Here is a 16470-nt window from a genome sequence, read left to right on the forward strand (position 1 = left end):
CACTGATACTGAAATTTACATTGACAAGAAATTCCAAAACCCATCACGGCAAACAAAATGACATTTCCAGGCATTCACAAGAAAAGAAATTCACAAGCATCCTGTAATTTGAAATTGTTAATCTGTTCCAAGTCCTCTGTTTACTCAAGATGTTAATTCTTCCCGCCTTTTCCCTCCATCCACTTACATGTAAGCCAAAAGGTATATAAGTGAAAATGTTCTTTTGTTCGAGTTTCCTCTTTCCATCTATGCTGTTGGGGGGGGGGAACCTCTGATATATTAGAACTCTACAATAAATCACTCTTTGCTTTTTCAACCCTGGTTACAGGTAGGTAGCCGTGTTGGTCTGACGCAGTCAAAACAAAATTTAAGAAATCCTTCCAGTAGCACCTTAGAGACCAACTAGGTTTGTCATAGGTATGAGCTTTCGTGTGCATGCACACTTCTTCAGACAAGAGGCTGGGCGTGGGGAGAATCTTCGCCTTCCTCCCCAGAGTTGCCTCCACTTCCGGCTCCACCGGCAGAGATAAATTCGGGGCATGCAAAGGAGGCGGGAAGCGGGGCTGCATCGTGCGGAGGCAGAGGAGGGGGCTGCTTCCTAATTAAGGCTCCTAATTAAGCGCCATCACTCCCTGCCTCACACGCGGGGTCTCCCATTCCCGCCCCCGCTGCCCAGGATTTCGGGTGAGTGCAAAGCCAATGGCGGGGAAGGAGGGAAGGGGCTTTGCGAGGGGGTCCAGGATGAGAAGCCCCGGGGCGGGGAGAAGAGAAGGGAGAAAGGGGATCTGTTTTCTTAAAGGGGGCCTTGAAGGCGGAGTGGGGGGGGGGAGAAAAGATTCCTCCTTCAGGGATCTGGTGCAAAGGGGGAGAGGACTGGGCATTGCTGGCCAGGATCGCCTTAATAACATTATTAATTTTAATTTTAATATCTGTACCCTGGCAGAAGACCCCCTCAGAGGAGGACCTTATCTTTAGGCAACAGGCGAAAGCATTCCTCTTCTCCCAGGCGTTTGGCTCATTAAACCATCTGTGGCCTTCCCAACTGCGGGTTTTTTTTGGGGGGGGGGTCGTTTTTTGTTTTTGTTTCTTACTCTGTTATGAATCTCTCTGTTTTTCTATTGCAAGTTGCCCTGTGATCTTTGGAGGAAGGACAGTAAAAAATGTAAAGAATAGCAGTAAAAATGGGAGGCCCTGTTGCATTAAAGGGGACGGTTGGAAAAGAGTCTTGATCAGCATGCATAGCAAGACAGGCTTAGCAAGGAATAATAATAATAATAATAATAATAATAATAATAATAATAATAATAATAATAATAATAAATTTATTACTTGCAGCCTGCCCATCTGGGCGGCTTCCAACAAAATAAAACACATTAAAACATCAACATCAAAAACTTTCCTGTACAGGGCTGCCAGCAGAAGTATTCCAGTTTGTAGAAATGGTCTTCAGTTTTGAAGAAATGCCCTCTTTAATGAATACGTGGTATAAACATGTATGTTATCCTCTAGATCCATACACACATAATATTGGCAAAGCAGTGCTCCAAAGTGCTTATCTTGGGAACTGGCCATCTAAGTTGATTATTCCAGACGAAAGTTCCTGCTTCCCAAAATGACAGGAGGGGGAGCAGAGGAGCAAATGGATGGGTTTGAAGGCTCTTTCCATCAGCCGCCTCTCCCCTGAGCAACAAGAGCAAAGGATGTTTGCAGGGCAGGAGGACAGAGGAGGAGGCAGCGAGGGCAGAGGGAGCAGTGGGTAGATCCACCTCCTCTCCCAGGGGGGTTCAGATGCATGCAAGGGGCTTCCTCCTCCTCCATGCAAGGGCCACCCATGTATTCAGAGCAGTCCTTTGCAGATTAACTCTTAAGTTCCATGGGATCTACTCTCAGGCCACTAATGTGCATACCATGCCAGCCTTTGAAGGGAGGTGGGACAGGCGGGTGAAAGGAATGGCCAATGTTTTTTGAAAATGGGCGGGGGTTCTTGGGAAGGGGTCTTTTTGTATGCAACAATGGCAGCGAGGATGCTGATTGCCAAGAGATAGAAAGGTAATAAAATTCCATCAAAAGAGGAGTGGCAAGTAAAAATGCTTCAATATATAGAACTAGCATAGATGATGGAAAAGATCAGAGATCGATCAACCCAAAAATTTAAAAGAGAATGGGAGATCTGTAGACAATATTTAAAAGAACAGTGTCCCCATATAAAAACTTTAGAATGCTTCGAATAACTCTCGGAATTGAATAAGGTATATAGAATTCAGAAAAGATTTAATCAAGATAAAGTTTATTGAAAAATAGAGGCAAGTAATTAAGAAAAGAAATAACCCATATAAAGGAAGTCGGAAGTTGATGGTTGGAACAATTTTGTGCATCTGTGATGCATTGTTCTATTTTTGAAAGAGATGTATTGTGCTTTTTTGTTTTCTTTTCTTTTTCTTTTTTCCTTTTTATACACTTTCATTGTGTGTGTGTGTGTGTTGATTTTAAACCAATAAAGATTGAATATCGAAAATAAAAAAGGAAGGGAGGTGATGAAAGGAATTGCTAAAGGTGTTTGAAAATGGGTGGGGGCTCTTGGGATGGGGGTGTCCAGTTGGGGCTTCTCCAGGGGCAGCAGAATGTATTGGGCAGGAGAATCCCTGCAGGGGCTCTAAGACTCCCTTGGCTTCTTCCTCCCTCCTAGGAAGCTGCAACTTGCTGTGATTTCTGCCCTCCTCAGGAAGCTGAACCTGCAAACCTGGCCAGGATGGAAGGAGGAAGATGGACGGTTGACCTGGTCAGGCTGTCTCCTGCATCCCTCCCCACAACCTCTGAGCATTCCCTCCCAGGACCCTCGGATAAATCTGGTGAGTTCCAGGGGAGAGGAGATGGGGACAGGGATGGATGGATGGATGGATGGTGGAGGTAGAAAGAGGAAAAGATGGAGAGGAGACAAAAGGCAGGGAGTTCTTGGCAGGAAGAATGAAGGGGTGAGGCCTTCTCCAAAGCAACTCTTTGTTTCTTGAATCCCTTTCATAAAGTAGTGGGGGAAGATTTCAAAACCAGGGCGCACTTTCCCCTAGAAAGTAATGCAACATGGATGAATCCATTCCAGACTTTTAAAAACAACCCCTAAAACAGCAATTTAACATGAACTTAACAAGACCATTGATCCATAAAATGAAAAGCAATAATCAATGTTCTGTACCATAAAATAAATAAGACAGTATTGTAGATAAAAATTAAAATTAAATTTTTTTTGTACCTGCACTGATGATAGTCATTGTTTGGGTGGGGAGCTTTTATCCCTTTCCACAGTCACTCTCTCACTCACTCAACCAATCAATCATAAAACATAAAAACAAGCCACAGTCAAAAATGAAGAAGCCACACAAACAAAAACACAAAAAAATCGGAAAAAACTAAAGCACCAAATGTCACCTCATAACACTGCAACCAGAAACGGCTTTAATATCGATTGGGGGGGGGGGCTTGAATTAGCTGTGCAAGGGAACAAATGGGATGAGAAAAGCCTTAATCACAATGGGGGGGGACTTAAATTAGCTGCACAACAGTAAAAATGGAAGCCCAGGAGCACGTTTGGTTTCCGAGGGAAAGTTCATTCTTCCCCATATCTAAATCTCATTTTATTTACATTAACTTTTAATGCGTTCCTATGGGAAAGGGTGCCTCGCAAGACGAATATTTCATTGGATGAATTGACCGTTGGAACGAATTAAATTCGTCTAGCAAGGCACCACTGTATTTCCTCACATTCTCGTAATTGTCTTTAAAAATATTAATATTCTTAGCTGTCAAACAAATCTCTCAAAAATTGACTTTTTATGTATAACTAACTCTGTTTTCTGTTGTAATTCCTTTTTGTCTTGCTCCATCGTGTTTTTTACCAAAAGCTTAGTCTTATTCTTGTTTAGTTTAAAGCCTGCGACTTGCCCGAAGTCCTGTATCTTTTCTACCAACTTCGGTAGAGTATTTTTGGGATCCGTCACTGTAATTACAAGGTTAACTGCAAAAGCTTTTAATATATATGCTTTATTTCCTACTGTTATTCCTCTAATTAATTTCTCTGCTCTTTCTCTCTCGCCAGGGCCTCTAATACCAAAATAAATAATAATGGTGATAGGGGATATCCTTGCCCCCTTCATTATTTTACAGTTTTCTGTTATAACCTTATTAACAATCAGCATGGCCTGTTGGTAAGAATAAATTGCATCAATTCCTCTCCCAAATTCATTTTTTTCTATTATCGTTTTCATAAAAGCCCATGAAACGTTATCAAAAGCCTTTTCAGCATCTAAAAGTATTGCCGCTTTTTTCTCATTTCTTACTTCCAAATATTCAATAATATCTACGGTATTATATTCCTTATATTCTCCTTCATCTGATGTCCTGGTAGAAAGCAGGCCTGAGTGTGATAACAAATTTTCTGCTGAAACACCTTTCATTCGGTTGCCCAAAATATGAACAATACTCTAAATGGAATATTTTTCTCACCTTTTAGTTCAAGAAATATTGAGTTCTGATCCGAAAGCGTTCTTTGTTGTATTTTTACTTTTCCAATATATGGACTAACATCCTACAGGAGACATTGATGGCCAACAACATGTATAGCTTGAAAAAGAGGATTAGTCTGATGTCTGCTCTGCTCTGCCCTCACGGTCCTAGGCAATAATGCTTCTTAATACTAGTTCCTGGAAAGCACAGGAAGGCAGAGGGCTCTTTTGCTCAAATCCTGCTTGCTGGTTTCCCACAGGCATCTGGTTGGCCACTGTGAGAACAGGATGCTGGACTAGGATGCCTAATCGAGCGGGCTCTTCTTATGTTCTAATATAGGCACCCCCAAACTTGGCCCTCCACATGTTTTGGGACTACAACTCCCATCATCCCTAGCTAACAGGACCAGTGGTCAGGGATGATGGGAATGGTAGTCCAAAAACATCTGGAGGGCAGAGTTTGGGGGTGCCTGTTCTAATATATTGCAATATTTTTACACTTACATTTGGCATACCGGTAGTAACACTAAAGTTTTACTTCTTAGTCATAGGAGAGACTGCTACTCGAGCCTGTGATCATTTCCTCCCTGGAAAAAGGGAAATACAGAGATGTGTCTAGGAAGCCAATTCCAACATCGATGATAAAATAATGCAGTTTATTAAGTGTGAATGGAGTTAGCGTGTTGTTCTTGCCATTATCTCATCTGCATTCCTAAAAATTTAGAACATAGCAAGGACAGTGGAGAATGGAGACGGTGTTAAAATAAGAGAAGGTGTGTATTCGGATTGACATGTGTTCAGTTTCTTTCTTGTCTTTCTTGAAAGTCTAATAGGATTTTCTTCCGCCCAATCCGAAACAGGTGAGGAAGATGAGGGCCAGAATTCTATGGAGCCACCTGTGACTTCATTGGGAAGAACCAAGAAACAGTTTAAATGCATGGAATGTGGGATGTGCTTTAGTCACAGTGGAACACTTAGAAGACATCAACAAACTCACACAGGGAAGAAATCATTGAAACGTACAGAGTGTGGAAAAAGCATCAGTCAAAATGGAACACTTAGAATATATCAACGAACTCATATGGGGGAGAAACCATTTCAATGTATTGAATGTGGAAGGAGCTTCACTCAATATGGACAACTTAGAATACATCAACGAACTCACACGGGAGAGAAACCATTTGAATGTATTGAATGTGGAAAGAGCTTCAGTGTAAGTGGAGCACTTAGAATACATCAACGAACTCACACGAGGGAGAAACCATTTCAATGTACTGAATGTGGAAGGAGCTTCACTCAATATGGACAACTTAGAATACATCAACGAACTCACACGGGGGAGAAACCATTTAAATGTATTGAATGTGGAAAGAGCTTCAGTGAAAATGGACACCTTAGAATACATCAACGAACTCACACAGGGGAGAAACCATTTAAATGTATTGAATGTGGAAAGAGCTTCATGGAAAATGGAGTACTTAGAAGACATCAACGAACTCACACAGGGGAGAAACCATTTAAATGTATTGAATGTGGAAAGAGCTTCAACAGGAAGGATAAACTTACATTACATTGGCGAACTCACACGGGGGAGAAACCATTTCAATGTATTGAATGTGGAAGGAGCTTCACTCAATATGGACAACTTAGAATACATCAACGAACTCACACGGGAGAGAAACCATTTGAATGTATTGAATGTGGAAAGAGCTTCAGTGTAAGTGGAGCACTTAGAATACATCAACGAACTCACACGAGGGAGAAACCATTTCAATGTACTGAATGTGGAAGGAGCTTCACTCAATATGGACAACTTAGAATACATCAACGAACTCACACGGGGGAGAAACCATTTAAATGTATTGAATGTGGAAAGAGCTTCAGTGAAAATGGACACCTTAGAATACATCAACGAACTCACACAGGGGAGAAACCATTTAAATGTATTCAATGTGGAAAGAGCTTCATGGAAAATGGAGTACTTAGAAGACATCAACGAACTCACACAGGGGAGAAACCATTTAAATGTATTGAATGTGGAAAGAGCTTCAACAGGAAGGATAAACTTACATTACATTGGCGAACTCACACGGGGGAGAAACCATTTCAATGTATTGAATGTGGAAGGAGCTTCACTCAATATGGACAACTTAGAATACATCAACGAACTCATACAGGAGAGAAACCATTTGAATGTATTGAATGTGGAAAGAGCTTCAACAGGAAGGATAAACTTACATTACATTGGCGAACTCACACGGGGGAGAAACCATTTCAATGTATTGAATGTGGAAGGAGCTTCACTCAATATGGACAACTTAGAATACATCAACGAACTCACGCGGGAGAGAAACCATTTGAACATATTGAATGTGGAAAGAGCTTCAGTGTAAGTGGAGCACTTAGAATACATCAACAAACTCACACGGGGGAGAAACCATTTGAATGTATTGAATGTGGAAAGAGCTTCATGGAAAATGGAGTACTTAGAAGACATCAACGAACTCACACAGGGGACAAACCATTTAAATGTATTGAATGTGGAAAGAGCTTCAACAGGAAGGATAAACTTGCATTACATTGGCGAACTCACACAGGGGAGAAACCATTTAAATGTATTGAATGTGGAAAGAGCTTCAACAGGAAGGATAAACTTACATTACACTGGCAAACTCACACGGGGGAGAAACCATTTAAATGTATTGAATGTGGAAAGAGCTTCACTCAATATGGACAACTTAGAAGACATCAACAAACTCACACAGGGGAGAAACTATTTGAATGTATTGAATGTGGAAAGAGCTTCAACAGGAAGGATAAACTTACATTACATTGGCGAACTCACACGGGGGAGAAACCATTTAAATGTCCTGAATGTGGAAAGTGCTTCAGTCGAAATGAACACCTTAGAAGACATCAACAAACTCACACGGGAGAGAAACCATTTCAATGTATTGAATGTGGAAAGAGCTTCAGTGCAAATGGACACCTTAGAATACATCAACGAACTCACACGGGAGAGAAACCATTTGAATGTATTGAATGTGGAAAGAGCTTCAGGGAAAATGGAACACTTAGAATACATCAACGAACTCACACAGGGGAGAAACCATTTGAATGTATTGAATGTGGAAAGAGATTCAGTGAAAGTAAAACACTTAGAAGACATCAGCGAACTCACACAGGGGAGAAACCATTTGAATGTATTGAATGTGGAAAGAGCTTCAGTGTAAGCGGAGCACTTAGAATACATCAACGAACTCACACGGGAGAGAAACCATTTAAATGTATTGAATGTGGAAAGAGCTTCAGGGAAAATGGAACTCTTAGGAAACATCAACGAACTCACACAGGGGAGAAACCATTTAAATGTATTGAATGTGGAAAGAGCTTCAGGGAAAATGGAACTCTTAGGAAACATCAACGAACTCACACAGGGGAGAAACCATTTGAATGTATTGAATGTCGAAAGAGCTTCAACAGGAAGGATAAACTTACATTACATTGGCAGACACACAGGGAAGATGCTTTAGTCAATATGGAACCTTAGGAAACATCAGCTAACTCCCTCGGGGAAACCACAGATTTATGAAATGTGGAAAGGGCTTCAGAGGGAGTGGAGACCTTTAATAATCATCATCATCATCATAATAATAAATTATTTGTACCCATGGCGACTTCCGGTTTGCCGCGTCTGACTCCAGACGCACCCCGACGGAGCTCCGGAGGACGCGCACTCACCGCCAGAGGCTAAGGTGTTTTTGAGGCTTCAAAGCCCCTCAGAAAGGGACAGGGGGAATCCCTGTACCCGAAGGAGTCACAGAGCGTTGGAAGGGTCTCTGTAAAAGGACAAAAAGGTCCAGAGGAAGACCATAGACGCTGGTAGTAGCGATCTCCTCCCCCGCGGCGAGAAAGCCTGACTTCTGGAATGGACCAGCGGCATAGCCTCCGATAAAATAAGAAGCCAGCTGCCTGCCTGCTCTCTGACTAAAAAGGTTGGTGCAACCCCTTTGAAATCTTTAAAAAAAACGCTACAAAGAAGCAGGAGACCCAGCCCGGGAAAAGCAGAGGTGGAAAAATAGACATAAACTCAGTGAGCTGCAGAGAGCGGGCATATGTACTGAACGCAGGGAAAAGAGGAGGTCAACCCCGTTGTATTGGGAGTATCTGCATCAACTCTAACGCCAAAGAACGAACTACAGTGGAACCTCGGTTTATGAACACCTCGGTTTATGAATTTTCGGTTTATGAACGCCGCGGACCCATCTGGAACGGATTAATTCACTTTCCATTACTTTTAATGGGAAAGTTTGCTTCAGTTTATGAACGCTTCAGTTTATGAACAGACTTCCGGAACCAATTACACCCATGTTTCAGTTTATGAACGCTTCAGTTTAAGTACTTCACGGACCCGTCTGGAACGGATTAATCCACTTTCCATTACTTTCAATGGAAAAGTTCGCTTCAGTTTATGAACGGTTACTCCGCGGACTGTCTGGAACGGATTAATCCACTTTCCATTACTTTCAATGGGAAAGTTCGCTTCAGTTTATGAACGCTTCAGTTTATGAACAGACTTCCAGAACCAATTGTGTTCATAAACCGAGGTACCACTGTATAGGCTTAGAACCTCATAAAACTTGGTAAAAACTTGGTAAAAACTGAATAAGAGGGGCGGAGAGACTAACAATACGATCAAATTGGAGCACGAAGTAACCCAAGTCATTTGAAAAGCTATTAAGGAGCGGGAAGGGGGTTTAAAGAAAAGAAAAGTAAAGCCCTTTGGGGATATTTTCGGGGGCCCAGTAAAGCCCAATTGGGGGGAAAGAAAAAATAAAAGAAAAAGATTTTCGAAGATATAGGTCTTGAAAGACTTGTGACTCTTGAAAAACAATTCCAACTACTTTGCTGAGTCATTGTTGTCATCTGTTACAGTCGAAACAGATATTGGATGTACAGTTACAAAGGAAGGAAGGAATTAAAGGAAGGAGTGGAGGGAGAAGGTAACTGCAAAGCTGCGCTGCCACCTGCAGGACAAAATAAAAAGTCCACATTTGAAGAATAAGAGAATATAGACTTAACTCTATACATTGTGGTTCCTTACCTCTCCCCTCCAAGTGGGAAATTTTATAGGAAAAAAGCCCTCTGAAGCAAAGACATTAAAGACATTAAAAGATAAAGCACTGTACTGAGAAAGACACACTTAAAAATAAACAAAACAAAATAAAACTCAAGCCATTCTACAATTCTACAGAAAGGGAAGAGAACTGGGAGATCTATATATAGAGAGGGGGTCACGAAGAGTCGGACACGACTAAACGACTAAACAACTAAACAACAACAACAACATATATAACTGCACTTGATATGACCAACCCAAGCAAGAAACAGACAACCTTAAGCAACTTGACAACCAACTCCAACCAACTCAGACGGAACTCAACCCAAGACGCTGACATGAACCTGGATATGAAAGAACTGATATTGGGATTAAAAAGAGACCTTTTAGAAATGAGAAAGGAATTGGGGGAGAACGCTAAAAGTACCGATCAAAAATTGGACATGATGGGTAAGAAAATAGAAGATCTGACTGAAAAATCTGAGATTACAGACCAAAAATTAGATGCGATGGGAATAAAAATTGACGAAAATGCAAAGACTGTAACTGACCTAACAGTTAAATTTAATGATTTAGTAACCAAAAATTTAGAAGTTACAAAAACAGTACAAGAACTGAAGGGTAAAACAATAAGTTTGGAGGAGGGGGTTAAGAGGGTACAAAAAGAATGCAGAGAACGGAAAGGAGAAACAGAAAAAGTTAAGAAAGATATGATGGAAATGAGGGACACACATGAGGCAGTCTTGGATGCAGTTGCGATGATTGAGATGCATAGGAGGGAGAAAGAGTTAAGGTTTAGATCCATACCTGAAGAACAGGACGAACAGATACAACAAAAAAATAACTGTAGAATTGGCAAACTGGCTCAATTTAGACCAACAAGAAATGGCCCAACATATTGAGAGAGCCTTTAGAACTAGATCGAGCGTCGCCAGAGCAAACAACTGGCCGGGGGATTGTCTTGTAACATTCAGGAGTATGGAAATTAGAGATCAAATTTTACAAACTTGCAGTAAGAAAAAACTAAATATTCAAGGCGTCGACATTATAATACAAAAAATTATTTCACCCAGGCTATTGAAAAAGAGGGAAAAATATAAATCTTTGGTGTACGCTCTGAGACAGAAATCAATAGTGCACAGATGGCTATTTCCAGAGGGGATATCCTTCTTTTATAAAGGTAAAAGAAGAAGCTTTAATACATGGGGAGACGCAGACAAATTTTGGAGAAAGTATAAAGACCAACTGGGAGGTAAAAAACAACTGGGTGGCGGGGCAGGGGAAGATGAAAAGCAACCAGTAGAAGAAGAAGAAGAGTAAAGAAGGGTGAGAAAGCACTAAAATCCAAAGGATCTAATCATTTGTCTAACCCACTTGTCTACCTGTAAGAGGAATTTTAATTAATATACGAATAATTTTTAATAAATACGAATGATAAAGTAAAGTATGAGTCTTAAAATAATTACTTGGAATGTAAATGGATGAAATGAAAAAGCAAAACGAAATAAGGTGGCACATGTATTGAAGAAACAAAAATTAGATTTGGTTTGCCTCCAGGAAACCCATGTGGCTAAAAGACATATAAGAATCCTGCCCAACAAGAGCTTGGGAATAGATTTTGCATCTTCTGATGAAACTAAAGAAAGGGGAGTGGTTATTTATGCCAAACCCCACTTAGAACCCAAATTGATATACAAAGATACACAAGGTAGGGTCACAGTGATTGAAATGACGATACAGGGTGAAAAAATAACTGCAATTGGAATATATGCGCCTAATGAGAAAAAGAGTGAATTCTATCAAAGCCTGGAAAGCAAATTAATTGAAAATGTGGGAGAAAAAGGGATTTTATTAGGAGACCAAAATGGAGTAGTGGCACCGGAATTGGATAGATCGATGAAAGCTTCCAAAAAACAAACAAATGAAATTACCTGCAACCTTTTTTAGGTTGATAGAAATGTTAAACTTAGAAGATGTGTGGAGGTACAAAAACCCATTTAAAAAGGACTTTACATTTTTCTCCTACCCAAAAAAGTCGGCAGGGAGAATAGACGCCATTTGGCTGTCTAAAGACTTGACCCTAAAAATATTTAAGACAGAAATCCAACCTAAAACAATGTCTGATCACAATGCAGTCACTGTGTGGCTAAAATGGAACAGAAAAACTACAAGATGGAGGTTGAATGAATCACTCTTAAAAGACGAAAAGATTTTAGAAAAAGCAAAAAAGACATTAAAAGAGTACTTTAAACTAAATAATACAGAAGGAATGGATCTAAATACGATTTGGGACGCTAGTAAGGCAGTTCTCAGAGGGTTTTTCATACAACAGAATTCAATCCAAAGGAAAGAGAAGGAAAAGACAATACAAAAAGTGATACAAAAAATCAGGGAAACTAAGAAGGAACTATATAACAAGCCAGATAACCCAGAAATAAAAAGAAACATCAAAATATTACAATCACAATACTCAATGTTAATTTCGGAAGAAATAGAATGGAAGCTAAAACTAATGAAACAAAGAAATTTTGAATTTGCTAACAAGCCAGGGAAAGTCCTGGATTGGCAGTTAAAGAAAAAAGAAAGTGACAAACTAATTAACAGATTGAAACGACAAAATTATATGTGAACAAAAAGAGATTGAAGGTAAATTTGGGGAATTCTACCGAGAACTATAGAAGGAAGGAAGAGAAACCTCAGAAGAGGTAAAAGATTATCTAAAGGAAAATGGCCTCCAGAAGCTCACAAAAGAGCAGAGAGAAACATTAAATGTCCCGATTACAACAAATGAGGTACAGAATGCCATAAAAAAAGCAAAAGTAGGAAAGACACCAGGACCGGACGGCCTGCCGGCACTTTACTATAAAAAGCTTGAAGAGACACTTTTGGAGCCTTTAAAGAAAATTATGAATAATGTACAGATTCAGGGAGTGATGCCTAACTCTTGGAGAGACAGCTATATTACGATCATACCGACACAAGGCAGTGATAAACTAGAGATAACAAATTATAGACCTATAGCTCTTTTGAATAACGATTACAAGTTGTATGCATCTATCTTGGCAGATAGAACAAAGAAGGTCCTCAACGATATTATACACGGTGACCAGGCAACCTTTCTCCCCAGCAGACATATCCAAAATAATACAAGGATATGAATTAATATCCTGGAATATTTAGACTTACGTATTGACAAACCGGCTGCCATTATGGCAGTCGACGCGAAGAAAGCCTTCGACAGGGTCTCGTGGAAGTTTATGAAGGGTGTATTAGACCAAATGGACTTCGGAACAGAATATAAAAATAGCGTACAAGCGATTTACACAGAGCAAAAAGCAAAAATTTTGATTAGCGGCTCCATAACACAAGAATGTGTAATTGAAAAAGGGGTAAGACAGGGATGCCCACTTTCTCCTCTGATTTTTATATTAGTATTAGAAGTTCTGTGTAAAAAGATTAGAGAAGAAAAGAGTATCAAAGGTATACAGTTGGGGAAGAATAGGTACAAGATGAGGTCCTTCGCGGATGACCTCATCATAACAACAGAACAACCAAAGGAAAGCTTTTAACTAGAGCGATAGAAATAATGCAGGAATTTGGGAAAGTCTCCGGCTTTAAATTAAATATAAACAAAACAAAATTATTAGTTAAGAACTTAACAAACGCAGAACAAGAAGAACTGGAGAAAGATATGCAATTAAAAACACATTCAAAAATTAAATACTTAGGGATCTGGATCACCCCCAAAAACATTAATCTCTTCGAGAATAACTACACAAAAGTCTTGGGAGAGATTAAAAGAGATATGGAGATGTGGAACAGGTTACAACTCTCCTTTTTAGGCCGAATATCCACTGTAAAATTAAACATTTTACCTAGGCTCCTCTTTTTGTTCCAAACTATACCGATTTTAAGAAAATTAGACTGCATAGATAGATGGCAAAAAGAAATATCAAAGTTCATATGGGCCGGAAAGAGACCTAGGATAAAACACAGTTTTAATTGACATCAAAGAAAGAGGTGGGTTTGGTCTACCGGACCTCAAGACATACTATGAAGCGGTTTGTCTATCCTGGCTAAAGGAATGGTTTCTTCTGAATAACACGGACTTACTGGATTTGGAGGGGCATGACACCCGATTCGGGTGGCATGCGTACTTAATATACGGTAAAAAAAGTGGCGCATCGGGGCTTCATGAACCACATAATAAGATATCCATTACTCAAAGTTTGGGGAAAATATAAAAGGTTCCTAGAACCTAAGATACCAAAATGGGCATCCCCCACAGAGGCGCTCGCGGTTAAAAAGAAGAACATGAAAGAAGGGTGGGTAACATACAACAACTTATTGACAGAGGAAGAGGCCAAAACAACAATAAAAAAAATAATGATGTGAAAACCTACTTTACAACCTGGTTAGAATACCATCAAACGTACGATCAATACAAAAAAGATAAGGAAATAGGATTTGGGAAAGAGCCATCGAGGTTGGAAAGGGAATTGATAAACAACAAAATAAAAATAATATCAAAAATGTATAGGCTTCTGTTGGAATTTGGAGTAATGGATGAAGCAACTAAAGTCAATATGATTAGATGGGCACAGGACATTGGAAGGCCCATAATGATGGAAGAGTGGGAACACCTTTGGAAATCTGAAATAAATTTTACCACGAGCTATAATATTAAAGAAAACATGCTAAAAGTTCAACACTGATGGTACCTTACTCCCTCCAGACTCTCCAAGATTTATAATAATAATAATAATAATAATAATTTATTATTTATACCCCGCCCATCTGGCCGGGTTCCCCCAGCCACTCTGGGCGGCTTCCAAAAAAAAAAACAGAAATTCTAAAATACAGAAATCCATCAAACATTAAAAGCTTCCCTAAACAGGGCTGCCTTGAGATGCCTTCTAAAGGTCTGGTAATTGTTCTCTTTGACCTCTAGTGGGAGGGCATTCCACAGGGTGGGTGCCACTACCGAGAAGGCCCTCTGCCTGGTTCCCTGTAACTTGGCTTCTCGTACTGAGGGAACCGCCAGAAGGCCCTCGGAGCTGGACCTCAGTGTCCGGGCAGAACGATGGGGGTGGAGACGCTCCTTCAGGTATACCGGACCGAGGCCGTTTAGGGCTTTAAAGGTCAACACCAACACTTTGAATTGTGCTCGGAAACGTACTGGGAGCCAATGTAGGTCTTTTAGGACCGGTGTTATGTGATCTCGGCGGCCGCTCCCAGTCACCAGTCTAGCTGCCGCATTCTGGATTAGTTGTAGTTTCCGGGTCACCTTCAAAGGTAGCCCCACGTAGAGCGCATTGCAGTAGTCCAAGCGAGAGATAACTAGAGCATGCACCACTCTGGAGAGACAGTCAGTGGGCAGGTAGGGACTCAGCCTGCGTACCAGATGGAGCTGATAAACAGCTGCCCTGGACACGGAGTTGACCTGTGCCTCCATGGACAGCTGTGAGTCTAAAATGACTCCCAGGCTGCGCACCTGGTCTTTCAGGGGCACAGTTACCCCATTCAGGACCAGAGAGTCCTCCACACCCGCCCGCCTCCTGTCCCCCACAAACAGTACTTCTGTCTTGTCAGGATTCAATCTCAATCTGTTAGCCGCCATCCATCCTCCAACCGCCTCCAAGCACTCACACAGGACCTTCACCGCCTTCACTGGTTCTGATTTAAAAGAGAGGTAGAGCTGGGTATCATCAGCATACTGATGGACACCCAGCCCAAACCCCCTGATGATCTCTCCCAGTGGCTGCATATAGATGTTAAAAAGCATGGGGGAGAGGACAGAACCCTGAGGCACCCCACAAGTGAGCGCCCAGGGGTCTGAACACTCATCCCCCACCACCACTTTCTGAACACGGCCCAGGAGGAAGGAGCGGAACCACTGCATGACAGTGCCCCCAGCTCCCAAGCCCTCTAGACGGTCCAGAAGGATGTTATGGTCGATGGTGTCAAAAGCCGCTGAGAGATCCAGCAGAACAAGGAAACAGCTCTTACCTTTGTCCCTAGCCCGCCGGAGATCATCGACCAGTGCGACCAAGGCAGTTTCAGTCCCATGATGAGGCCTGAATCCTGACTGGAAGGGATCCAAGAATTTGTCAAATTTGTGCTGGAGGTGTGGAGGGAGTAAGGATGACCTATACCACATGTGGTGGACATGTGAGAAATTTAAAAAGTTTTGGGGACAAATTTATGAAGAAATCAAAAAGCTGCTAGGAATAACATTTCAAAAAAGACCTGAGGCGCTACTATTAAGCATCATAGGGAAAGACATACCGAATCCAAAGAAAGAAATATTTCTTTATGCGACTGCGGCGGCCAGGATTCTGGTCACCAAAAGTTGGAAAGAAACCGAGGTTCCCACAATCTTGGAATGGCAAGCTAAACTACAAGAATTGGTCGAGATGGCCTGTCTAACTAACAGCTTAAGGGGCAAATCAAGACAAAATTTTGCTACAAAGTGGGAAAAATATAAGATATATGTGGAAAAATATAGTAAGGGTACACTGCCTATATTAATACTGGATTGAAATTGAAGACTGGCGGGAAGAAGGAAATGACTGATAGTAAATTATTGGTGCACTGAGTAATAAGAATGCATTTGACATTTGATATAGAGAAATGCATTATGTTACGTACGTTCAATGCTATAATACATGGTATAATACGTTGGGGAATGACAGGAAGTCCGAGGAACAAAACAAGTTGAAATATAGAAGAGCAAACAGGCCCACATCCCCACCCCACTCCCCAATTAATAATAAAACATTTACATATAGAAAGGAAAAATAACAACGTCAATAAAAAACAACAACAGCAAAACGATTTGGAGAAATAATGACT

The 16470-nt window shown here is 40.9% G+C and overlaps 1 protein-coding gene across 1 annotated transcript in view; it reads left to right on the plus strand.

Moving 5' to 3' along the window:
* Positions 1–10902, plus strand: part of LOC118079168 (zinc finger protein 585A-like) — a 51746-nt gene extending 40844 nt beyond the window's left edge. The window contains exon 8 of the mRNA XM_060270831.1: positions 5732–10902. Coding sequence (XP_060126814.1) covers positions 5732–8046 — 2315 coding nt within the window. The 3' untranslated portion in view covers positions 8047–10902. The remainder of the gene's footprint in view (positions 1–5731) is intronic.
* The last annotated feature ends 5568 nt before the right edge of the window (positions 10903–16470 follow it).

Source organism: Zootoca vivipara, chromosome 2 (assembly GCF_963506605.1).
Source record: "Zootoca vivipara chromosome 2, rZooViv1.1, whole genome shotgun sequence".
Lineage (NCBI taxonomy): Eukaryota > Metazoa > Chordata > Lepidosauria > Squamata > Lacertidae > Zootoca > Zootoca vivipara.